The following is a 25,317-nucleotide window of genomic DNA, read 5'->3' as shown; positions in this document are numbered from 1 at the left end:
CAGAACAAGCATTTGAACACACAAACAGCAGGAGCTATTTGCTGGTGTATTTCGAGCTTCAGCCCAGGAACCCGGCATGTTCACAAACCGACATTATGCAGCACAATTCGAACAATGAACACCATTCAAATAGCGCAGCAACGAATGGGGAGCAGAACGGCTCCAGTCTACAGCTTACAGATGAGGAGTTTGATAGATACTCTCGTCAAATGATCGTCCCTGGAATGGGCAAAGATGGTATGACTTTATCCTAAGGTGGTACCCTGCCGTGGGCCGAGACTAACACGCAACAGCTCAACTTCGACTTATAAATTCCAAGGTCCTCATTATCGGCGCCGGTGGTCTCGGCTGTCCAGCAGCCCAATACATCGCAGGTGCTGGGATAGGAACCATCGGCATCATTGACGGCGATGTCGTTGAACCATCAAACCTCCATCGCCAAGTTGGTCATGCCACCTCTCGCATAGGCATGAAGAAAGTTGACAGTCTCATCACCCATCTAAGAGACCTCAACCCACTGCCGACCTATGTTCCTTACACCTATCCCATCTCCCGCGAAAACGCAGCAGACATCATCACCCTCTACGACCTAGTCCTAGACTGCACCGATAACCCAGCAACCCGCTACCTCATCTCCGATGTCTGCGTTCTCCTCTGCAAACCTCTAGTATCAGCCGCCTCTGTTCAAAAGTCCGGTCAACTGATCGTCCTAAACTGCCCACCCACACCCCAGGGAAAGATGGACAGGAAATACCCTCCTTGCTACCGTTGCTGCTTCCGCAAACCACCACCAGCCAACACCCAGCTATCATGCGGAGAAGCAGGCATCATGGGCCCAGTAGTCGGTCTAATGGGTGTAGCCCAAGCAGGAGAAGCGATCAAGATTCTTGCCTCAGCTCTACACCTCCCCCAATCCAGTTCAGACACCACCACCGAAGACGACCCCCACAACCTAATCCAACCCACCCTCCTAATCTACTCCTACGACCTCAACGCCGCCCCAGGCCCCTACACCTTCCGCGCCCTGAAAATGGCCTCCCGCAAAAAGAACTGCTTCGCCTGCGGCGAGAACTCACCCCAAACTTTGACACTAGAGGGCATCAAATCCGGCAATCCGAATTACATCCAGTTCTGCGGGCTCCAAACACCCAAAGCCACCCTCCCTGCGCAGGATAGAATCACCGCATCTGCCTACCACGCAGCGAGAGAAAGTGGGCAATTGCAGAACCACATCCTTCTCGACACCAGGGAGAAGGAACATTTCTCCTTTGGAAGTATCGACGGTGCGGTGAACGTGCCCTTTGGGAAGCTACTCATGAAAGCGGCGACCATCAAGAGGGATGGTGGTGATGCTCAAGAGATCTTACCCCTGAAATCGGCAGAGGATCCCATATTCGTTGTATGTCGTCGAGGGCTGGACTCCCAAGAGGCAGTCGAGAAGCTCAAGGAGCTCGGAGTGGACCACGGGGGCAAGAGAAAGATTGTCGATATCATAGGAGGAATGAGGGCTTGGAAGGACGAGGTCGATCCATCCTTTCCGTTCATATAGCAATAACATCGCAGGAACGGCCAAATCTTGAATAAACTCGACTCATTTCGAATTGCTATGAATAAGAGGAGTCTGCTGTGTAACCGCTCTGGCAATGGTCCTTTTTTTCCACCTATGGTACACCTGGCAAAATGCCATCCCTGAACACCGCTAAACAATGAGAATGAGAGCAGAGGCAGACCGATGACTGAGTCCATAATTGTTCGCTCTCATGAAAGTAAGAATTCCTCCTGTTGTGAACTTGATACACACTATACTTTGCCACATGCCATACCGTCTTACTCAATCTTCCTTTATACGCCAATCTTCTTCTTGTTGAACGCTCTCTGATCTCTCAACCACTGCCTGTAACCGGCAACACTGGAGATCTTCTCACCATAGAAATCGGGGACTGTTCCAATCTCATGTTAGCACCTGTCATCATTGCCAACTCAAAACATCATGAGATCGCCATACCAGGATTCCTCGCCGAACTCGCCGTAGGATCAACCCGATTCTTCTTGATCCTCGCAAAGAACTGGCTCTCCTTCAGCGCCATCGGCGCCTTCCACTTGCTGTTCATCGCATTAAATACCACCGTTCCAACACTCGGCCCCACCAACCAACCCAATGCGGCGAAACCCATAGTCATCAACCCCATCGTCATGAGCGGATCAAGCGGGATATTGCCCACAAGACTATCCGCCGCGCCGGATCCCAGCGCCATCGACCCCGCGAGACCAAACCCCAGCATGCCCAGCACACTAAAGCCTTGCTGCCATCTCCTCCTCGACTTGCGAAGCTTGAAGAAAGTCTCCCAGTTGAGAGCGGGCGTCTCGGGATGAGCAGCGATTTGAGCCTTGGAGGCCTTTGCCGCGGCGGCTGCGTCGACTTCGGCGTCGGTGCTGAGGCGGGAAGGGGTGGTGGAGAGGGTGCGGCGGGTAGTTGGTGGTGAAGTACGGAACTTGGCGAGGGGTTGTTGTGACATGGAGGAGAAGGGCGAGGTCATGTTGAGGCCGGCGGAGTAAGGGCAGGCGGTGGTGGTGCGGAGGAGCATGGGCTGGAGACCGCTGGCAGAACGGCCTGCGCCTGCGCGAAGCATGCTCGTTGCTGATGTGACGAGCATCTTGGAGATAAGATGTAAGTGACGTTGTTGTAATCTACTGGGTGGCTCGTGTTGTGGCCGTTCAAAGAGTGATATGTGTTAATTTTGAACAGGCAATTGTTCGAGTAGAAAGTGGCAGAACCTGGAAAGATTGAGTGGAGAGTGGCCTCAACAGGCACGGTGACGCTGTGCGGTTCAAGATACTGTCATGGAAGGCTACTGAACAAGAGCTCTTGTGGAGAACTGGAGCTAGGTTTTTGCGAGCCTCAGGCGCTAATTCCAGTCTTGGCAAGGAATGGTGATAAGCGATAACAGTGGAGGGGCGGGCTGGTGCTTGTAAGTCTACAGTCCTTTCCTTGCATTGCTTCCTGTAGTTGCTCAACTCTAGTCGTTCTGCTGATTTAGAGAAGGAGCGACTTATAAGCAACTAAGTTATGGCAATTGCGTGCATATCTTATTGTGGCTGTTGACACTCCCATCTTGAGGAGCCAGAACGTTCTAGAGGCAAGGATCTACCTACCTATCACCCACCAAGGTTCTCAGATCCCATGAAACTCCTCCAGCCCATCAGACAAAAGAGACAGACAGAAGCACTGGAAAAGAAACAATAGGACTTGGACCTCACATATCAGACTATACATCTAACATCGAGAATGATCCTGTATTTGCTGGACCATTGACTCAGTCCATGGTTCCCAATGTAGTGTCTACTTTCCTCATCGGTCCGTAATTAATCCAGTTGTCGCGAGCTTGGGACAGCGCCTCGACAGCTCAGTAGCGATCAATGCCACGCCAACCTTACAAGGCCCCCTGAATTGGGCCACTCCCACCATATGCCAGTCAGGCGCAACAGGTCCTCTCCTTACAGTCCAGTTCAGGTCACCAACTCTCTACATTTTCGAACCCTCATTCGACAAACTCCGGCTCAGACTGCATGTTCCAGCAATTCTAGGCGCAGTTTCGCGATCTCTCGTACGCGTCGCAAAGTCGCGACTTTACGCCCCACCACCTTTCCTCAAGGTCTCGACCTACCCGCCTATGTCCTCTACTTCCAGCTTTCCCTCCTCCAGATCAAAGAGATAATCATGGAGGAAGACGAACCTCCCACCCGTCGCAAAACGGCGATCGAGATCCCTCTCCGGTCAGAGCGAAAGTATGTCCCCGGCTTAGGGCCCGCCCTCCCTCAGATCTCGCTCCTTCCTGTTCACGACTCGACCGGTTACATAATCGACCAGTTTGTCCTTCCCACGGATCAGGACATGAAGCCAGATTCTCGCCGTCTACTTCACTATCACATTGGCTTCACCGACCTGCCTGCGGCGAAGCTACTTGTGCCTTGCCACAAGGTGCTCGACTACATCTCCCCGCGCGAGCTCGAGGAGTGGGAGTCCCGCAATTTCGAGAGACTTGACGCACAGAGAAAGACAGCAGAGTTGGCTCTGAAAGAGAAAAAAATGGCAAAGAAGAAGGCCGCCGTCATTGCTGAAGGCAAACGACCAGTCGGCAGACCCCCCAAAACCAAACCCCGCGCCTCTCGCTCGACCGCTTCGACCACCCAAGCGAGCGAAGCCCTCACCATGGTAGAGCAGGTAGCTGGACCGTCTCTTTCAACACCGAAGAAGAGAAAACTGAGCATGGCATTGGAGAGGGAGGACACGGTTAGTGACGTGGAGTCCGACGAAGCCGCCATCCAAAGACAACTGCATCCAGATTTTGTGAATGATCAAAAGTGGCAGCTCCGCGACGCGGAAAAGGGTCAATGGGCCGGAAAGTCTGAAGCAGAGCCAATCGGTCAGTCTGGTCTACCTTCCTTCGAAACATCGGGTGCCAAAACATCGCAAGCCAGCAGTTTGGCACCATCCCGGCGAGGTGTGCTACCTCCTCTCTCACAGCCATTGCCACCTGGACGGAAAGAGACGCCCATCCCCCCACCAAATCTCTATCAGCATTCCCTCCCATCAAAGGCCAAAACAGGCGTCACGGCGATTCCTAGACCGAAACAAACGCCCATTCCTCCTCCTATTCCAGGACAGGCATCAGGTCTTTCTACTAAATCTAAACACAAACCTGCGACTCCGGCACAGACGTGTCCAGCTATTCCTGGAAACATTCACCCGGCTTTCGCTGCGGCTTTTGGCGCACGCACCGAAGCAAAGGTTGGGTCTCGGAACGGTGCGGCAGATCCCAAGACACCCAAGTCAACTCCTGCTAAATCACATGGAACGCAGCAGTCGAAGACGTCTACTCCAGCTCGGCGAGCTGAGCCGCTCAAGATCGCCCAATGGACCCCAGTGGCCGTGAGCCGGGGTCGTTTCAGCCGAACTACCCCCGGCTCCTCCTCCACCGCATCGGTATCCCAAGATCAAATCCAAGAGACTGGATCCCAAAAAAGCGAAAAGAAGGCGCCTAAACCCAGAAAGCGAAAGGCACCAGCATCACAGGAAGAGGTCTACGATGTTAAGGAGCTCCTAGACGACCGGTGGATCACCGAGAAAGGAAAGAAAACACACAAATACCTCGTCCTCTGGGCAGGTCAGTGGCCGGAAGGCCAGAATCCCACTTGGGAGCCGGCGGACAACATTGAGGATAAGGAACTCATCCGCCAGTATCACGAGAAGAAAGCCTTGGGCATAGTGAGGCCGCCTCCTGAGAAGATGCAAAAGACTTTGCGTTCTTATATCCTGACGGGGAAGCAGTACAGCTCCGTTGCTGAAGCTTTTGAGGACGGTCTCGACATGGTAGAGCCCAGCAATCATCAGGGGAACGATGAGGAGGAGGATGTGGACATGGACAAGGAGGAGTTCCTCAAGGTGGTGGATAATCTCCATCCGCAGTACGCGAAGAGCTTGAGCTTTCATGTCAAGAAGGAGAAGGAGGGAGGGGGTGCGAGTGGCAAGGTGGTCGACGCATCGTTCTCGGCGTTTGATGCCAGTCTTGCTCGGTATCAACAGAGCTTTAAGGGCGCGCCTCGTGGAGCTTTTTAGATGGGCCGACGGCATTGATACGGGCAGAGTTATTCGGTCTTTGGCCTTGGTGATACCTTGGTGGAGGTTTTGGTCCGAGAGGTTTACCTGATTGGCAGGGTACGCTATGGCGGATGGTTCCGTTTTGCGGCAAGGCGGTTCCCTCGCGATGACAAGTTGGGTTCCCTCACGACGACAAGCCGGGTTTACTTACGACAAGCTGCTGCCCTTACACACCCCAACATTAAATATTCAGCGGCGTTGGCAAACGAACTGCGCTCATCCCCAGAGCTTCATTTACTATAGTATAGCAATAGTTACGTTACTTTGATGACGGAGACGAGCGGGAGGAAGGGACACGTCCATTATATCCTTAACTCTCTGGCATCCAGCGCATCATATATTACGGGAGAACCGGCATTACATTTGCATCTAGTTTTAGCCGGGCAGCCACGCTTTTTGAGGCAGTAAATACAATTCATATGCGCCCAACTACCGAACTATTGGGTATGTGAGGTGATTGACGGGGGGGGGGTTGGGTGATGTATTATGGTGACATTGGCTTTGTTTATCCCGAGAGAGAGAATAAGCCACGCCTTGTTTGTCCAATCCGCGATGAACGAAGTATTTCCGCTGTCTCTTGGCTGAGAGGGCATTACGAGGCTGTTTCGGTGAGTTGGTTAGACCCCCTACGCCCGCCGCCCGGTAGAACAATTTGGCATGTAAAATTCGCTGCCGACCACCCCCACGAAAGGGTGACTTGAGCTGGGATTTTCTTCGAGAAGGATCCCAGAGCGGTGGGTAGGATTTATGTGGCGTTGCCTAGGTTTTCTTCAGGCATACAGCGGTAGAAGAAGAAAACAAAATATCTGGACTGGGTTGGGGGTTGTGCTTAGTGTTACACACCATGCAGAGGAAGGCATATCAGTGCTGGCACGACAATGGGGGCATTCGAATGGCCGTGTGGGATTGTATGAATCAGAGGTGGGCAGTATCCCCGTTTCCAACGAGCGAGCTGAGGATATGGCGGTGAGGCCTAAAGCTGAGAGTGTTTGCAAATCGTTCATGATAAGGCTGGGAATGGGATGTAATCAGAGATTGTGGTTGGATGAGACGAACTTTGTATGAGATGAGTGAGCCGGGTTCCACTTGGATGGGAGAAAAAGAGCACTTTGAAACTCTGATCATCCCTCGCTAACAATCTGACCTGCATTGATCTTCAAGCCACGTTCACTCCGGTCGGGTCGGGCGTATGTATGCCGGCACCTATACATGGATGTACATGTACATGGGCGGATTGAAAGCGGCTGAGTGGGATGGAATATGCATACGCCATGATGATGCGGACCAGCGTGGGGGGTCGCTCATGCTGAAGCGATTCAGGCTTTGTGCGTACCTTGGCCACAGGTGAAATTCGCATATGTGAGGCAAGTACTTGAGCGACCTCGGAGACTCGAGAAGTGAAGATCAACCGCCATCATTTGGGAGAACCATGGCGTGGGATTTTGAGGTTGACCGACATAAAGGCGGGCGTTACCATGGTGGGATTCAGGATTGGGGGGTCACAGGTTTTTGTGTTGCCTGCTTTTACTCTTGTACTTGGGTCGGGAGAGGCTCTGCTTGAGGGGGGTTGAAGTTGTGGAACATGGGTGAACTGGGACGAGGGCAATCACGTTACTAGACGTCAAGGTGGGTCAGCTGGTTTGAGGCGTACAAAGCCAGGAAGCCAGGAAGCCAGGTTGGAGGTGTTGTGGGCTGGTTTTAAAGTCCGAGCCAGCAGGGAAATTGTCAAAGAAAATAATTCATTCAGCAAAGCAAAGCCCTTGCTTGTGATCTACAGGTTGATTTGGACTCCTGATAACCCTATACAAAAATTTCCGAGTACCCTTCCTTTGTCTAGCAGACTCCAATAGCAAATCCTTTTGATAACCAGTATCTCCCAAATCCCCTTCTTGCAATCCAGCCCTAGGCCCTAGTGAAAAGTCATTAAAATCTGTAAAATGCGTCGGGTTTCTTCTCCTAACTAAGCGGTAGCCTCTGCAACAAGTCGCTGCTCAATCTCCAACACTCCAGCCATGCCTTGCTGAATCTCCTTGACCGCATCACCATCCTGCGCCAACGATTTGAATGGCAGCCGTGGCTCCACACAAGCCAACTCTCCTTGACCGTGGAAGTATGGCATCGCAGCCTTAACACCAACGAACCCGTAGCGGATGGCAAGCCAGTCGCCCCTGGCAACCTCATGTTGGAGATCTCTTGCCTCAGCCAGTTTCCCTTGCTCGAAAAGCTCCCCAATCCTCACACAGGCTCTGGGGGCAAGGTTGGCAAAGCCACTGATTGTTCCATGAGCACCAACGACCAAGCCTTGGAGAACAAAGTCGGCACTGCCACCAGCAACAAAAAAGTCGTGCTTGCCGTTGCGAACCTTTGGTGTATCAACAACGAGGCGGGCGAGCTTTCCAGTGTTTCCACACGTCAGCTTGACACCGACAACACGAGGGTGTGCGGCAATGCGGAGGATGGTGTCGGAATCAAGGTCGACTCCGTTGGCCGCGCCGGGAAAGTTGTAGACAAGCAGCGGGATGGGAGACTTGGACGCAACGCTGTGAAAGAAGTCGACAATGATGTCCTTGTTGAGAATCCCAGCGTAGTAGCCTGGTGGGAGAACGAGGGCATGTGTGGCCCCGGCTTCCTTCGACTCTTGACACAGCTCAACGGTTTCTCGGATGGACTGGGCGCAGCAGCCAGCAATGATGGGCATTTGAGCATGGTCTGATTCGTGTCTGACGGCGTCGGCCACCGCCTTGATCACAGACTTGCGTTCTTGACGGGACATGTGGACTGCTTCGCCGTTGGAGCCGTGGACCACCAGCCCACTTACACCGGCTGCGAGCAAGCGCGCCGTGTGTCGTTGCGTCGCGGGAATGTCAACCTCGTCGTCAGGCGTAAAGAAGGCGAGCATGGGTACGTAGACGCCATTGGGAAGTCTTCCTAGTTGGCTCTGCTCGTCGAAGGTGTCTGATGGAAGGTGGGTCGGCGTGACGGGCATGCTGAAGTTTGTTGAAGGCTCCATTGTTGATCTATGGGACAGAATAGCAGGCCTGGGAATAGACTTGACTGATAGTATGAGTTGGCTTCGAGTGCCTGATGCAGGTTTTGGTGGTAAGAGTTTGAGAGGGTAGTGATATAGCAATAGTGTAACTAGCGAATGAGCACAAGAGATGGTGGTGGTGGAGGAAGGGAAAGGTTGAGTCTCGGGTACTTATACCACAACGCTTGATCAGGGTGGAGCAAAGGTGATCCAAGTTGAAGTCAGGTGGACATCCAGGAAAGGAATGACGGGGAAGATATACGGACCTGAAGGAACACAGCTTAAGCCGTGGGCATTGAGGCATCCCTGCCGGCCCGATCTTCTCGGAAGGCGAGCTCCCTGGCAAGACAAGGACATCTGAGGCTCTAGTAATGATGATGGACCCAGGGGCGCCTCTTGCCAAGAGTGTGGTCCTTGTCTAGCATCTTTGCCTCGCGTGGGGGCGCCAAAGAGTCGGGATGCCGAGCATGACTGATGGGGGCTTCACCACAGACAAGAAGCGGCTAGCCACGCGGAAGTGACACCGGAGCCGGATCATGGCTTGCGTGGCATGCACACCGAAGATGCCACGCCTACCGACTGGTCAGTTTTGCCCTACCCAGAAAAGCGTCCCAAGGCATCTGGAATTTCCTCCAGAACCAGTTGTTGAGCAGACACACCTGTAGGTGGTTGCGTTTCCCAGTATCAGCCGGGCAAAGACAGCGGTGAGATACACCGCATACATGGGTGTCGGGTAACCTGGTCCCGATCTGGGCAATAGCTGGAACGAATATGATCTCGTGATGGCACCTCTGGTCAAACTAAACACCATGCTGTGGCCATGATCCCATCAGGTAATGGACCCGTCACCTTTCCCATTCTATGTGTCAGTAGGCTGTTTGTATCGCCTAACGACAAACTACCCGTTGGCTGAAAGGGTAGCACGGCAAATCCAGTTTGGGGACACAAAGTTCGGGAAAAATGCTCGTCTCCAAAACCACGGGAGTGCAAGTCGACGGACCCAAAAGCCCCAAAGATGTACAGTGTTACAGTGGGGTGACCCCCAACATTCGGGCAACGAGCTTGACGCCCCCGATGTCAAAGACCATTGGCGGCATGGCTTTGTCAGGGGCAAATCCCCAAAATTCCAAGTCGTGACCATTCTCATCAACGCCACCCCTACCTCCCTCACAAGGAGGACGGCATCGGGGGCTTCCAACTGATCAATGGAAACCACCCGGTTTTCGCTCGGTCAGAAGCCAACAATCTCACTCGGTTTCGTCATCCAGGCATGTTTTTTTTTATTCTTTTTTTTTTCTTTTTATTTTTTCTTTTTTTTTTTACTTTTTTTTTTTTTTTTACTTTCTTAGCTGCCGTTTTCCCCCGCTCTGTCATCCAACACCTCACGCCCATCGACATCATGAAGCCACACCGCTTCCCCATGTCTGATGAAGATGATGGAGAAGCAAGGGCATTTCGGGCTGTTCTCGCCCGAGCCTCCTTGCTTCTTTCTCCTGAGCCAGAGCCAGGAATATCTCCCAGATCCACCCCCACGCGCTTTAACCTCAAAATCATTGATCGATCGTCTTCGCGTCCTCCAACAAGTTGTCGTGTTCTCGTCGCTCTTTTTCCCGATCCTCTGTCCATCATTCCTTTGTCCTCCTCCTGCTCCTTTCCCCTTAAAGCCCCAATTAATTGGCAGCCAGTTCCCTTGCCTGCTTGCATCGAGCAAGTCTCACGTGAGGCCCGCGCCTTGTTCCCCCCCCCTATATCCCGTTCGCGTGGGGGTTCCCCAGACTTCCTCAACTCGCTACCAAGCCGCTATTGGTTCCCCAAGAACGATGCTGGCCGGGGTGCTGAGCTCCAACTGAAAGTGGCTCCGGGCACGGCTCCAGACGTTCTGGAATTTCCAACACGTTTCTCGCGTTCCCATTGGCTCTTGTCCTGGCCTTGTGATGTTTTTCAATGGATCGTCTTATCGCGCGAGATTGCCAAATTGACCTCGTGACGATGGGTTCAATCTTGTCCCAGCGGCACGGGGCGGATGATCTTCAAGTCCACAAAATGTTTTCTAGTGCTGAATATACTCATATCTTGTGCAATCTGCGGGTCAAATCTCAACCGAAACTGTGAGTGTGGTCTATCACGGTTTTCAGCCCGTCAGGGTACCTTGGTGAAGCACGGAGAGCACCATAATCTTAAAACACGCGACATACACAAGATGCCCGAATTCAATGCCACAAATAACCATCGCCGGAATCTCCAGGTAGCTCTATAGAAATGACGTGCCGTTAGATCATGGGGCTGAAGATGTACAGTGTGAGGTCGATTTATCATTGGCCATGATGCCCATCTCCCGGTGTCGTCAATGAACAGCACGTGAAGCATTCACCATTCTGTGGCTGTCTGTGTCTCCTCCAACTTGACCACAGGAACAAGATATGACCCCTGCGAATGTCAACGGTCATCAGGCATCCAACACGGTATCAATCACTTGGTGCACAACCTCTGCGGCATGATAATATCGGGGCCTTAGAATCACAAGAAACAGTAACGGCACTGTGAGCACGATCAAATGACACCATGGAGAATGTTAGACATTTCCGTGACAAGAGCAGATCCGTATATACATGTATTGATCCTCCAGTTCCCTAGTCGAGATATTGAAACCAAATCAGAATCATGACCACCCTTCCCAACCATCCCTCGAACGACTCTTTGTCGACGGCGGCGTTGACAGCCATTTTCCTTCTCCATGAGCTCATTTCAATGATCAACAGAGCTGCACAGCCATTTGCATCCTTGACTCTGGTTGGTTGTCTGGACTAGGGTCAGCAATCGAACCATAGGTAACTTGCTGGGGAATGGGAAAACTTACCGGCACCATCATTCATATCACCGGTGTTTCATCTCCACCTCAAGAATATTTTTGTGATTATTCTTCCCACCGCTTCTGGTGAAATCATTGGTCTCGAAACCCTTGTTTCGCTTAGGGCGAAATCTCATCGTGCACTGTGACCCAAGTGATGGAGCGGCGACGACAGGCCCAGGTTATCCTGTACAATGATCAATTAGTATTCCATGATGAGTCGCAAGGTATAGTGACATACATGGATCTCATCGTACTCCATGTAGCCCGAGGGCAAATATCTTGAGATGACCGTTTCGGTGAAGGTCGAAACTGAAGCCGGCAAGACGTCTGCATGCATGATGGCATTGAGGGCAGACAAATCCCCCGCGAAGACCCAACTCTGTGCCATGATGCTGAGAGTTGACGGTGGGCAACTCTGGCATCAGCGAGGGAATGAACCTGGTGAAAGGTCGACAAGAGAGTTCAAGTTGACCGCTGCCTCTTGGAGGGGTGTCGAAAAACCCAACCGACTTTGAAATGGGCGCCCGCCCCCCCAGAATGATGCCGGAGAAGAGCCTTCCCCCCAGGATGAAGTTGGAAGAAAACCCAACCCCATCGCGTTTGAGATTGAGTGCCCCGAGGGGACGGCATGTTTGAGTTTGAGTGCGCGGGGGGCGGGCATGAATTTGAGGTCGAAGACCCTTATGTTGAAGAGCGTCCGAGGCACCTCCCGCGGAGGGCGTAGATGTCTTGGATGTTTGTGTTTGGAAGAAGATGAGAAGAAGAGAAGAAGAGAAGAGAGAGAAGAGAGAGAAGATATAAGAGGGAAGTTTTCTTGCCCCACAGAAAGGTAGGCAGAGTTTTCTCCGTTGCCCCGTGTCATAGGATCGGAGCCTAGACCCGCTCATCTGCCCCTCGCACCAGAAAGGGGGAAGGAGGACGACATCATTCCCCCACGCAGCCGCTCTCTTGTTCCCCGATTCCTGCCTTTCCAGGCTCTAAGAGACCCGGCCACAAAGTTCACAATGGTGAATGATGGATTTCGTGGGATACCGGCATGTTCCAACTGCTACTAGCTATTGCTTACTTGATTCCCAGGTTGTTTGGTGGCCCATCACACATGATCGATTCTGTTCATACCAAACTAGGTAGCATTGGGAAGCATAACAATAGGAGGCTTGCTTGCCTGACGTTCAGATTGTTCAAGAGGGTAAGCGGTAGAAATGTTGGGTCAATGAGGACAGGCCAAGTATCGAGGTATCCAGGCTGGGTAGGAGCTGAGATGTAGGTGCTGAGCATCGATGGAAAGCGGAATTACACTGGGGCAGGCTATTCTTTCCACTTGGACATAGTCACATGGGTGCCTTCACCTGCAGGCGAACTGGAGCAGCACATCAGACAACAAAGATGAGGTTGGTTGTTGAATTGTGATATCACGTTGAATGTGGTTGAGAAAGTGAGGGATGGAGCCGCTGAGATAACACCTTCGAATTTGATTCAGAGGATATGCCTGTTTAAGGTAGGTAGCCAGAAACATGTCCACAAATTCAAGATATACAAGTGAAATCGAAATGCTTGGACTAGATATATGGCACAGTCTATTATTCATGTTTCATTGCTTGGGGTCGGAACAGCTGGTGAAGTGTAGCGTGGTGGCTTGAACACCAGGTATCCATCCAGTCTTTACTGAATCAAAGGAAGACTTTCATCGCCCAAGAACCAACGCAGCCAATATTACCTCACCTTGAAACAATCAATATCAGAAATCGGGAATCTAAGGCTTTTTGAATTATTCCACTGAAGTTCCTTGTTCTTTCCGGTTCAGAGATCTGAACCGGAATAAGCGGGTCTTTGGGTAGGTTGGAGTAACAGAAGTAAAAGGAAGGAACAATAGCAATGAGGAAAAAATAGGACTGGAAGGAGCAGAAGCCATCTCAGCATAGGCTCCAAGATGATCACCATCAAGCAGCTTTAATTTGGCCCTTATTTCTCCCTACAAAGACAAAACAACAAAGTGCTTCATTCTATCAGCAGCACGAAGAACAAGCAAAAATGAAGATCATCATCGTCAGCTCGACTGACCTGGTGGGAGACGCCATTGCTTTCCAGTGCCTAGCAAGCAGAGACATCCAAGATGTCTACATACTATCCCCGGCAGCGATGCCACATGAGTATTCTGCCAAGGCCCGGCACCTGGCCCACCAGGACTTCATGTCGTACGAGCCGGAGCTGATCGAGAAGCTCGCGGGCGCTCAAGCCTGCATCTGGTATGGCCTGCCTCCTGGAAACCTTCTCGAACCCAGCGCTGACTTCTTGAAATAGGGCGTTGCCGCCGAAACCCTCTGTTGACGAGCATCCGAGGCCCTCCGAGAGGCGTCGATCTATCAGCGACGCCTGGTTCAACTGGGAATCTCTTGCCGATGAGGTCGAAGCCCTCACTGTTTCGGATGAACGTTTCGTGGAGGTTGAAACCGAGGCCGGCAAGAGAGTTCAAGTTGACCGCTGCCTCGGAGGTGCCAAGGCGTTCCTCGACCAGGTGATCCCACACCTGGCCCCGGCGAGCGAGCGGCCGTTCCGGTTTGCCTTGGTGAACTGGGCATCCAACAGCTGGGACGAGGAAGAGACCGAAGAGGCTATGGAGCTGTTGTCCGAGCGGCTTGTGGTACGTTATGTTTTGTTTTGTTCTTTCAAGAGATTTTTCTGTTTGTTACTGGGGGTCCAGTCAGTCTATGGCTTCATGCCTAGATACAATATGATTCTGTTGAGACATTCGGTTGGTAAGGGAGGGAGAGTTTGGATAGAAATCGGCTGATTGGTTTACAGGGATTGATTTCTTGGTTCAAGTTCAAGGTTGGCAGCCAGGCTCATTGTTTCCTCAATAAAGGGGTTTTCCTCCAGTTTTGCCTTTTTGTGTATATACTGTTTTCAAATACTGGATTGTTTGCGCACCCATGTCTTGCGTTATTGTTACATTTATCGATACCTGATGGTGAATGCTTACTGACTCTGGTTATAGAACGCCAACATCAAAATTTCTGTTTTCCGGCCCGGCATGTTCGTTCCTGCTCGCCCAGAGGCGAATGTCAACCCGCCTGTGGGCGAAGCCATCTTCGCCAGCCAGCTCGCGGATGCGGTGATCGAGCATATCCTCGACACAGAGAAATAAGGTAGGCACTGTCCCATTCAGCCGCGGCGATCAACAGGGGTTCTCGGGAACGCAACCGAGGCATCTCGTCGATCACTTGTCGCTTTGAGCTCACCGGGTACACATGTCACTAACTTCTCCTATTGATAATGATAGCACAAGTATGGCCGAGACATTGAAGCGGCTGTTTATCCTTGGTATCTGTGGAAAGAGACTGGGGGCTTGCTGGCTGCATGATGTGCCGCAGCTGATGGCTGACCGGGCAGAAAGGTCCGATGCCCAAATCTTTGGAACGGATTGCTGCAGTTAGGTATTCTTCGCAGATCAACTTCGTTCAGTGTCGAAGTGTGCTTCCCTCCTTCGCCTTCACCCCGACCACCACTCACACCTGGCATTCAGCCGTTAGCTTCGGGAATCATTTACAACATCGTCGAGCGACTCCACAATGGCTGAACTCGATCACTGGGCTCAAGCTGCGGTTGTTTGTGATCCGGGGAAATTGAAGATCAACCCGGTTGACTTAATCCGAGCAGCCCTAGTTACTGCGACCTTGGGAAATCGTTAGTGTACCTACCTACCTTGATTGAAGATCAAAGTCATTTACAAGCATATATCTGCTAATGGGACCAGGGAAGCGCCCGGTATGGAACCCCTTCCAAGCATCTCCTATACATACCTACCTCAAGGTACCTACCTACATACCAAACACGATGGACAACCTTTTTGAAACCGGACTCATTACCAAGGTAACAAACGTGTGGCTTTCGATCCCCAGACTTAAATTGTGCTCCACTGTAGCATTCCCGGGATCGGGGATTTGGGTCGGCTCTCTGTGGTTTCAGGTTTGAGATTACACTATTCTGAATCGGAGCTGAATTCCCAGATCTTCGGGTTTTGGATGGCAGACATGCTTCCAGTGTTCGAGCGGCCAATGGTTGAGGCCGACCAAGACACACAACACCGTCTCATCTCCAGGCAGGTCATAAATACGGCATGGACATAAACAGCAAGTGAAAGAAGCTACTGTGACTATCGCGCCAATTGCTGCGACAAGATGGGATCGGACCCAGGCTGTTGGGCCACCAGTGAACGAAAGGGATCTGCAAACCCCGATATTCTTCGGAACCATCATTTTACCAACATGTCAGCTCTGGCAAGGTGCGTCGCTGCCGGGGACTAACCGAACCCATCGACATCTCGGGCCGACAGGCCGTATCGCAGCCCTCCTGTTGGCTCAATTGCAGCTGGGCATCGACAGAAGCGAGCTGAATACAGAAAAAAGAAGCGCGTTGCCTCCATTCAAGACTCGAGGGTCATCATCCTGTGTCAGATTATCGGTCCCAAGCTCGCATTTTGTGCCTTCTGCTCTGAGAGTCTGGGGCAACGCACACAGACGCCATGGCATGCTGGTGGGTTTCTCTACCTTCCCTGTTGAGCACCCTAGACCTCCTTAGCTCCTCACTGTTGGCCCAAAATCCAATCACAAGTGTTAGAAGAGTCTTCCGGTGGCAAGGCTAGCCAGTTGGTTATGGGGCTTCGTCCAAACTGTCGGGACCATGAGCGCTCTCCGGCGCCTGTCCGGTTTGGTCCATTCTTGCGCAGTCCCCTTCAGCCAAGCTCGCCTTAGGAATCTTGTGAATACGCCAAGGACGGGCTGTCGAGCAATGGTCTCGCGGCACGGTTATGGCTGCCGCCGGCAACTCATCCAGACACCCTCACTATTCCCTCGGCCAATAAATATGTCGTGTCTTTCGTCTTGCCAACTGAGGTGGCTTGTCTTTTACTCAATTTTGCCCGCAACCCTATCCGCCGATCCCAGGCCCAGTGGGCCACCTTTCACTCTGTCACTCTCTCCCTGTCTCATGATCTCAGTTACCTCCACAAAGCATCCAAGAGACAGACGGGATCACAGCCAACGTGGGTTGCACAAGCCAGGCACGCACCACACACAGGTAGCGCTTGGACCCCCAACTTACATCGCCCTGCAGTGACATCTGGAGTAGTCTGGGTGACTGGGTCTGCAACAGAACCCAGCCTGGGGTATCTCTGTCCCAGCGTCCCCTCGTACATCTCGGTACCTACGTGGGAATCTCACCTGGCCAGCACCAACCAACGTTCACCTGGAGAGCCGGCTGTCTGCTGCTGACATCCCATCCCATGTGCATGTCTCGGAGACAGTGTTCCTGATAAGAGGCACCGCCGTCCCCTCTTTCCTTCCTTCTGTTTCACACACACCTTTGACTTCAAGACTCGAGTGTTAAACATTCGCCGACCTGGCTGCTAGGCTGTGGACAGCATCTGTCGCTCTCTCCTGTGTTGACTGGTACACATCACAATCCGGTCAAACAACGACAGTTGTCTCCGCCATAAAGTCTGATCAGATCCCCTCCTACTCGTCTTTCACTTCGGACATGGCCAGTTCTATCATGCCCGCTCTCGAGATCACAACCCCTCTGGACGACGAGGCTCCCATCACCAGCCAGTTTTCCTGTCAGCACCACGCTATGCAACCCCTCGAGTGGCACTACGTCCCCGCCGACAGCAACCAAGGCAACAGCTTGATCGTCGCCATATGGCCCACCGACACCTGCTATCAAGGCCTCCAAACCATGTCCCTACCCAACACAATGCCCACCACGAGTCGCCCCCACCGCAGTCGGCAACTCCAAGAGTCGCAGATTATGACTACAGCCCTTATCCACGTCCCGCACTGCTATCTCAACGTCACCAGCCACACCCCTGCCTCCCACCACGCCCCCGGCCTCGTCGAGCGAATCGGCCTGCCACGGTCTCTGGTCCAAGGATTCCTCTCCACCATCGCCCTCCCCTCCTCCACGGCCGACGTCGTCGGTCTCAACCACCACCACCACGCTGCCGCCGACTTTGAGCTCGTGACAAGCGCCGTCCCCCACACTGACGACCAAGACGACTGGGTCTTTTCTCGCTGCCTGCTGGCCGACTTTACCGGCTTTGGCGAGGAGGCGGCGGCTACGTTGTCCCGCCAAGGACGGTTGTGCTGTTGGATCAGTGTTGTCTTGAATGGCAGCTCAGGGGTGTGGGACCTAAACTTTGTGGTGCACAAGGTAGGGGTCTGCGCCCGGAACCCGAGCTTGAGCAGGACAGGGGCTTGCGTTAGGACGGTCCACTGATCAGGAAGACGTGGGGTTTGCGGTTCTTTCTTTTTTGGAAACAAGGTGTTCTGTTTTGAATGTTGGTTGAGGTGGTCATGAGGACGGCGGCCCATTGCGACATTGTCCCAGCTTGCGGCTGACACTGGCTAAGCTTGGGACCCTTTTCTCTCCCTTTTTTGTTCAGTTTATGTTGGTTCTTCCCAGCAAAAGCGTTATACAGTGGATATACACGGGCTGGGCGGGAGGACAAAAGTCTCAAGCATGAAACGGGCGGATAGAGTTTTACTGGCGCGTGACTTTCTTTTTCTTCTGTCCTTTTTACACTCGGAATTCACTATGGCGGCAGGGCGATAATGGTCAGGATGGGCTGGGACGGAAAGATCTGGCGTTTGTTTTCTTGCCTTTCCTTTTCTTACGATTTCGGTCAGGGGGTTTTTGTTAGATCTCCTGGATGTATCTGTACTATCTTAACTGCCTGGCATGGCATGGTAACCAGGGTGTTGATCTGTCTCAACGAAGCACATTTCCCCCCCACTCAAAGAAAGGTCACTGTAAGATCAAAGCAAATCAACGTATCCGGTCTTTTATGTCGACAATTTTCTCTTTTTGGGGTTCCATGAATCGTTATCTTTTGTCCCGGGTTGTGTGAGCAGGACATGATCTGGTTGGTATGCAAGCTGCCTACCTGCGTTCAACATCCGGAGGTGGCCGGTATTCAAGGTACCTTGAGAGGTAGCAGGAGCCGGGATGCCCGTTTAGTAAAGTTAGGCTGGGGTAATTTACGACTACCAGCAGTGACAGGGAACGGAGTGAATGGATAGTTCTGCTGTTTACTACATTGGCGATAACCTCGCCCCGGGGGACCCCAGCAAGGCAGAGAGATATTCCCATTTCATTTCCGGGAACGTCAGGTTGCTCAAGATTACGTGACGCCCCAGGGGCGAGAAAAGACAAGAAAGGCTTAAGCTCCCCACAACTGGTGCTAGGTCCAACGGTGAGATGGACTTTGCTCCGTGCCCTGCTCGACACTGCAGATATGTATACCAAGAGAATTTTCCTCGCCATACACACTAACTGATAAGCGGAGAGAAAGAATTTACCGCTAAGGAAAGGTCCTGCTTGCGGGGCGGGCTAATAAGAAGGTCTGGAACTATTTGCTCTTTTTTTGTTTCTTTTTTTCTTGGTTTGATTTTAGGGGGAGATCAGTGGGTTTAGTGGTCGGAGGGTAAAATACATGGAGGTTTGCCGGGGGTAAATTTGATGAAGATGGTTAGTCCGGTGCGGAAGGATGGATTTTGTAAATGTAGGTCCCATGCCAGCATTGATGTGGCTTTTGGTTTTGAGGGTCAAGAATGGAAGCGAAAGCGAGAGGTTGCATGATGCTGTGAAACGGTTGATGACATGGCAGGAGATAAACGAGCATGCTGAAAGTGGGATGTGGCAAAACGGGTAGCGTACCCTTTCTCTGGTTCGTTTTTGGACACCGCTCTTTTGAGGGAGTTTTCTGGTGGGAGGGGGTGGAGAGCATATGCTGTGTGACCTTTGGGCGTTCCATTTCGGCAGGGGGCTGATAGCGAGACCTGTTGTTGTTGATGATGATACCTATTCTTCATCTATGGGGTATACCCAAGATGAGTTGGTCAAGTGTATGGACAGGTCTAGACCTGCTGATGCCGATCCGATACCTGCAGTTAATTAGCCCAGTTAAAGAGGCATCCTGTCTGCTGAACTGCAAAATGACTCTTTCTTGGGATAAGTTGAAAGCTATCGTTTTCGTCATTTACGGCAAAGATTCAACAAGGTTGCATTCAGCCAGCAAAACGACAACTCCCACGTCCCGAACGGGACTCCCCATAATTCATGTCCCGTCATGGGGGTCTATGATAGGGGAATGAAGCTCTGTTCTCTTTCGGCATTAGCTCTGTTTCTTCTTATCAGGTCCCGGTTTTACAAGGATGTGATGATTAATCATCAAGATCAACTGTCCATCAGACCACGGGCATAGGATTCCGAAGCTCTTCAATCCCGGATATGAGGATGAGAAGGCAACTGCAAAAGGAACAACCACTATGAATAGGTCTGATAAGCCAACATACATCGCTCTTCGGCACTTGGCAGTGAACTTTGGGACTGGAGGACCATACAAGACCCCCTGTCATTCTTCACCGACTGATCTGGATCACCACCACCACCCACCCACCCATGCCGTTCTGAAGAACCCCACAGCGGGTGACGGGCACAAGGGAGCTTATAAAAAGCAAGTAAAGCTTCGAAGCCGGTAGTTGGATGCCGATATGTCCTGAAATGGGCAAGGTGAAAGGGGGGGTATGTGGGATTAACATTTCAAAAACTTGCCCAGGCATGAAATGCACGAGTTGGAACCTGGTCTCTGCTTGAATTGAGCTTTCCTCGGTAAAGGCAAAATGTGAGATATCAGTTCTCTTCCTTGCTCTCCCAACGCTCGGCCCGGATTTGTAGGCGGAGAAAGAGAACTGTGCCGCCAGCTAGCCTCGTGGCCGATCCGACTGCCAGATGTGACGGGTGCGCTTGTACCCAGACAACGACAGGGGACAGGGGGGGATAACGCCGTTCAGGTCGACATGGAGAGGGAGAGGTACGGTACCCTTTCTCAGCCTATCGCTTTCAGCCAGGGGGTCTCGGCATCGGTCTGCTGAAGAGAAGACCGAGAATGCATGAAATCGAATCTAACTGATCGATGCGATTGCAACTCGGCGGCATTTGGTGTTGCGCAGGAAGTGTTGTTGGCATTCTGAATTAGGGACAGAAGGCATCAGGCTCCGAGTGTCAGAACGAACGAATCGGGCTCTAGCTTGTTGTTCAGGATATCAGGGTGAATTGGCGATGTGGCTAGCTGCCCCCAAGCCCATGTCCCCTGGCCTGGGATGGCTCCGGGCACGATTCCACCAATACCACTCGAGATACAAACTGAGTGTTGAGTCATTGCCGCCCGAGGGCTCCGAGTGTTCCTGAATAAGCTGAGCTGAAAGCGAGACAAAGATATTTTCACGCTATTGTTTTCCTCGTGACGGAAATAGCGGCAAGAGTGGGTTGTGAGCAGAACGATATTCAGGAATTTGGGTCTTGTTGGTGGTTGATGTTTCAGTCTATCTTCAATTTGGAATAGTGAGCTAACGTGTTCCAGAAGAGCAATTTGGAGGCGTAGTGGACGGGTTTCCGAGGTACTGGGCTGCTGTTAGGGCCTTTCGACATTTGTCTGCATACCTAGATGATTGCATAAGCACAGGACATAGAGACAGTGACTGTCAGTGGCAACAACATGCATGATTTGTGCTACGTAAATGCCATACATTCTGTTTGTATCTTGAGCCTCAACCCACCAAAATAAGAGTTGTATCGAAATGATTCCTGCCAAGTCCCACCTAACCATCAGTATGAGCTATTCAAACAAGCCCAAGCATCAGCTACTCCCTGTGCGCTTCAACCTCATGTCATGTTCCGACCTCAAGCGTTCCACCTCTTCTTTCAGTTTCTGATTACCATCCCCCATTGACTTGAGCACACGGCAGGTGTAGTGAAGCACCTCTGCCTTGCTCATTCTCCTCTGTTTCTTCTTCCCTTTGCCCCCTGTGTTCCTGTTTGCGGGCAATCCAAGACCAGTCCTTTCGTCCAGCAGGGCCCCAATGATGGCCATATGTTCGTCGTCGTCGTCATAGTCTCCATTCACACTTCCGCCGGCCGTTTTGCTGTGGCGGGCTATCACTCTTTCCTCTTCCGGCAAAGCGCACAGCGCTTCGAGTAGCTCCTCGAAGCCTTTGTGCAGCCTGATCCGGTACTCCTTCTCAACCTGATTATGATTTTCCCTGGCACGCTGATCTTCAGCCAACTCTCCTGGTCGTGGTGGAGCTTCTTCGGGGGTGCGTCTAAACCGGCGGGTCGCAGTGCGCAAGCTGGGACCGTTTGACTTCGTTTGCTTGTGCGGTTGTATTGAACTTGAGCTGGCTGGAGAGACTCTCTTGGAGTCTTTGGATCGGGGAGTCACCTTTGTTTTCGTTGAGGGTGAGGGTAGCTGTCCTTTACCCGAGGCTTTTGTTGTCTTCCGCAGGTTCAAACTCGCAGGTCTGCCATTATGCTGTTGGTGCTGTGTCGGTGCTGGTTCGAATTCGGGTGGGATCGTGGAAGAAGAAAGCGACCTGTCATGCGACCCTTGGTCTAGAGGTAATGTGGTATCGGACATCATGCACACAGCAAAATATGACGCCGGCATCTCCCGAGCAGAGTGTGGTGCGTCAAAGGGAGCCGAAACTATGGGTGAATCGGGTTGGCTCAACGAGACTCCATATGTGTGGTTTATCGGGAAAGACTGATATGTCCAATGATCGTTGGCTGGGCTCAAAATCATCGGCGAAGTTTGAATACTGCTGGTTGAGCTGAAGGTGCAGGCAATGTCGCCGTAAGGTACTGACGGGCTTATTGGGCTGTTCGAAACCCACTGGCCTTCTAGAGTCGAGGAGCTCTGGTCGAAGGAAGTTTCCAAGTGCAAGTAGGTAGGGCTTGGAGTTCTGGCATCTGCCACGGGCTGCTGATAGGATGAGAGGTCGGTGGGATGAGTGATGCTGTGGTGAAGGTTGGGGTCATGGTAGCCGAGATGGTTGCTCGAGTTCTCGTCATATGTCCATCCATGACTGCCCGTATCTGAACGATGTTGGAGTTCTGATGGCATCCCTTGCCCGGAATGTTCCCCAGGGAGCTGAAACTGATGTCAGAATAGGGACAGGCGTATCTGCTCTCAAGCTTGGTACACGGGGAATAGGACAACAAAAGGGACGGATCAAGAGTGAAGGGAAAGGTGGTAGAGGAAAAAGGACTCGGGACGTTGCCCACCTGGTTTGTATTATTTTGAATCCACCCCGAAGTTTGCTCCATTCTCACTGTGTTGGTCTGCTGTGTGGGTAGATGATAGATCCAAGATAGGCACCGATAGGCACTGAAATGATGTTAGTTTGGGTGTCAGCCAGGTAACAGAGGGTACGTTCGAAGATAAGAGGGCTTTCCTGGTAGAGGAGGCCGTCTTGGGCTTACCCGAACTGAGAGCCAGGGCTAATAATGCGGAGGGTAACCGAATGGGAAGCGGGCAGGGACCCGCTCTGTTGTAGGCTGCGCGGTGAGCTCGTCCGTGTCTTGGTGTCTGAACTGGTTGCTACCCCCGCCCGAGACTCCCCCTTTCAATGACTCTGCCTGGTAAGCTGTCTCTGAGACACCCCGGGGGGTCACTGGGCACGGTTTCTCTGCCTCCCCTCTTGGGTTTCATGCCAAGATTGACGCAGCTGTGTCAATCTCCCAAATAATGTGGTCGGAGAGGTCGCAACGTGTTGTAGGGGGACGCCAATATGCAGTAATCAGCAGAGCCGACGCTCATGGACTGTTCCAGCCACAGGCCCAGGACAGTGGTTGGACAGTTCATACGCTTGCCGAGGTGCGAAGTCTTGTGAAGAGGACCGAACGTGGTGAGGCTGCTTGGCTTTTGGGTACCGAATCCGCAATCGTGCGCAGTGCCTCAGTTCCCCGGCGCCACCTTGCTCAAGTGTGGCCGATCCTGGGCCCTTGTATTCCGCAGTTGACTGGGGTGCGAAGCTTGGTGATGTATACCTAACTGGAGTGCTGACGCCAGATTCGTGGTGTCAGTCCCAATGGACGGCTGCTTTTAGCTTCGTGGGCCACGGCGGGCTCAAGGGAGTTATCAGTGACAGAGAAGAGACATTTGCCAAAAGAAGCATGCAAGTATTCGGTATGAGAATGCACATCGAACGTGGCAGAGCGACAAAAAGCATTGAGCTGTCTGGGACCCTAGTTTGACAGTTTGGTCGATCGACAGCGCAGTGCTCCGAGTCCCCGAAGCGACCTACCAAAGGGACACAGGGACGCAATGCTCGAAGGGTTCAGGGCAGGACGGAGCATACCCTCTAGGTCCTTGTTACAATCCTAGACCCATGTCGTTATATGGCTTATCGGCCGTCGCGATAACCTCATCACCACCAGCACACATACTCACCTTTCCCCCCCCCTCCTCGGGCCGCCCGCGATTCGTCGTGGCTCGGCTGACAGGCAGCGTTCGTGTCCCAAGGGAGACCATTCGCTCGTTTATCTCTAGGCCATTTATTGCCTGCATCGTGACAGGCTCAGAGGGAGACCGGCGAACGACAGAGCCAATACCTATCTGCCCTCCTCGTTCTCACCTGTCAAAGCTCTCCTTGGACAAGTGAAATGGACCAACAGCGGGGCCAGGGACCCGCTCGCATAGTACCGGATTAAATCCCGCCAATAGTTCAGGCATCTTTTGTGGGGGGGATGACCCAGAGAAGCCCCCCCGGTATCATTCCCGGTTGCTTCATCCAACTTGGTGCTTGGCCACATCCACATCCACGGCCAGCTTCTTGGGTTTTCCTCACATCCCGTCGCGGGCCGCTCATTTACGCTATTGCTAGTTGATTTCGGCGAAGTTCCACTTACGTGGTGGAATTCCCACAGCTGCTCCGTTGCGAGCCTCGGAATGGCACGCTGCTGCATGACGGTGGCCAGCCATTTCTTATTCGTTGGGGATCAGCAGCACCAGGGATCCCATGCAAGCCACCAGCACGCAACAAATACTGGGCCGCTCTGAGGTGTCCAGCAGTGCAGTCCGGACCTCTGATGGAACCTCACTGCTCAACTTTTTATGACTGCTCACATGTGCTTACAAAGGCAAGGACAGCGACATGTTGATGCCTTGGAAGAAACATCCCACAAGTGAACTGAGCACGTATCTTCCCAGAGCCACCAGGTCCCCAGCTCAGTCAGGTATTGGGGGTCGGGAACCTCGGTCTCGTTTTGTCATGTCCCCCAGGCACGGCCCGCCCACCTGCAATACCACATCCAAAAGGTATCGAGAGAAGGCGTGTAAGAGGGACAGGTAACCAGTATACCCCCACGAATGAATAGGGTGTTCACGGCAGTTGCAGAGACACATCACCAAGCTCCATTACCTACTTACACTGGGGTTCATTCCACTTCTGAATTCCGCATTTCTGCCTTTGGTATGCTGCCCGTTGCTGGACGAAACCTTCACCTTGTGAAAGAACACCACACCAGTCATCCGCGATGACTATCGTTATTTGTCAGCGGGCTTAGAGATTGGCTCGAAGCCGACCTCTCGTGAGCCTTGACTTCAGACTCGTTCCGAGGACATACAGCTTGGTGGCCGAAGAGTGTACATGCTTGTCATGCACCTGCGATCCCGAGTTCACTATTATTCTGGCTTACGACGGAGTTGCTCATCAAGACCACAGCCGTTGCTTGGAGTGGTCCGATTGTTTGAAAAGCTAAACATGCTGCACCTTGATGTCTTAGAAAATATATATAAGATCTGCAGAGAAGCTATGCAGGTCGACTTCTTGACAGGTTTGATGTTTGACAGCTCCGCGGATGCGAGACCTTTTGTCTTACAGCACTGAGCGTCGAAGATTGTGGTTGAGAGGTTCTAGAAGCGGTCTATCTTTTTTTCATGTT

The 25,317-nt window shown here is 52.3% G+C and overlaps 7 protein-coding genes across 7 annotated transcripts; 4 read left to right on the top strand and 3 right to left on the bottom strand.

Moving 5' to 3' along the window:
• Window positions 1-95: 95 nt before the first annotated feature.
• Window positions 96-1,549, top strand: QC763_106150 (uncharacterized protein; the record flags this gene model as incomplete). The annotated part of the gene is made up of 2 exons (XM_062907187.1): window positions 96-237; window positions 294-1,549. 2 exons carry the CDS (start codon window positions 96-98, stop codon window positions 1,547-1,549), a joined length of 1,398 nt encoding a protein of 465 aa, XP_062770114.1.
• Window positions 1,550-1,699: 150 nt separating this feature from the next.
• Window positions 1,700-3,043, bottom strand: PAM17 (TIM23 complex component). The gene is made up of 2 exons (XM_062907186.1): window positions 2,006-3,043; window positions 1,700-1,940 (listed from the first exon to the last, which is right to left on the bottom strand). The coding sequence occupies exons 1-2, from the start codon at window positions 2,652-2,654 to the stop codon at window positions 1,843-1,845; spliced, it is 747 nt and encodes a 248-aa protein (XP_062770113.1). The 5' UTR covers window positions 2,655-3,043; the 3' UTR covers window positions 1,700-1,842.
• Window positions 3,044-3,718: 675 nt separating this feature from the next.
• QC763_106130 (uncharacterized protein) lies at window positions 3,719-5,617 on the top strand (the record flags this gene model as incomplete). The annotated part of the gene is made up of 1 exon (XM_062907185.1): window positions 3,719-5,617. One exon carries the CDS (start codon window positions 3,719-3,721, stop codon window positions 5,615-5,617), a length of 1,899 nt encoding a protein of 632 aa, XP_062770112.1.
• Window positions 5,618-7,619: 2,002 nt separating this feature from the next.
• Window positions 7,620-8,669, bottom strand: QC763_106120 (uncharacterized protein; the record flags this gene model as incomplete). The annotated part of the gene is made up of 1 exon (XM_062907184.1): window positions 7,620-8,669. The coding sequence occupies one exon, from the start codon at window positions 8,667-8,669 to the stop codon at window positions 7,620-7,622; it is 1,050 nt and encodes a 349-aa protein (XP_062770111.1).
• A 4,900-nt stretch (window positions 8,670-13,569) lies between these two features.
• On the top strand, window positions 13,570-14,899 carry QC763_106115 (uncharacterized protein; the record flags this gene model as incomplete). Its single annotated transcript, XM_062907183.1, has 4 exons — window positions 13,570-13,784; window positions 13,840-14,179; window positions 14,534-14,650; window positions 14,819-14,899. The coding sequence occupies 4 exons, from the start codon at window positions 13,570-13,572 to the stop codon at window positions 14,897-14,899; spliced, it is 753 nt and encodes a 250-aa protein (XP_062770110.1).
• Window positions 14,900-17,073: 2,174 nt separating this feature from the next.
• Window positions 17,074-18,663, top strand: QC763_106110 (uncharacterized protein; the record flags this gene model as incomplete). Its single annotated transcript, XM_062907182.1, has 1 exon — window positions 17,074-18,663. The coding sequence occupies one exon, from the start codon at window positions 17,074-17,076 to the stop codon at window positions 17,809-17,811; it is 738 nt and encodes a 245-aa protein (XP_062770109.1). The 3' UTR covers window positions 17,812-18,663.
• A 2,322-nt stretch (window positions 18,664-20,985) lies between these two features.
• QC763_106100 (uncharacterized protein) lies at window positions 20,986-23,981 on the bottom strand. Its single transcript, XM_062907181.1, has 2 exons — window positions 22,657-23,981; window positions 20,986-22,522 (listed from the first exon to the last, which is right to left on the bottom strand). The coding sequence occupies exons 1-2, from the start codon at window positions 22,696-22,698 to the stop codon at window positions 21,233-21,235; spliced, it is 1,332 nt and encodes a 443-aa protein (XP_062770108.1). The 5' UTR covers window positions 22,699-23,981; the 3' UTR covers window positions 20,986-21,232.
• Window positions 23,982-25,317: the final 1,336 nt, after the last annotated feature.

This window comes from Podospora pseudopauciseta, chromosome 1 (genome assembly GCF_035222475.1).
Source record: "Podospora pseudopauciseta strain CBS 411.78 chromosome 1, whole genome shotgun sequence".
NCBI lineage: Eukaryota > Fungi > Ascomycota > Sordariomycetes > Sordariales > Podosporaceae > Podospora > Podospora pseudopauciseta.
This window is presented reverse-complemented; position numbering and strand designations above follow the sequence as displayed.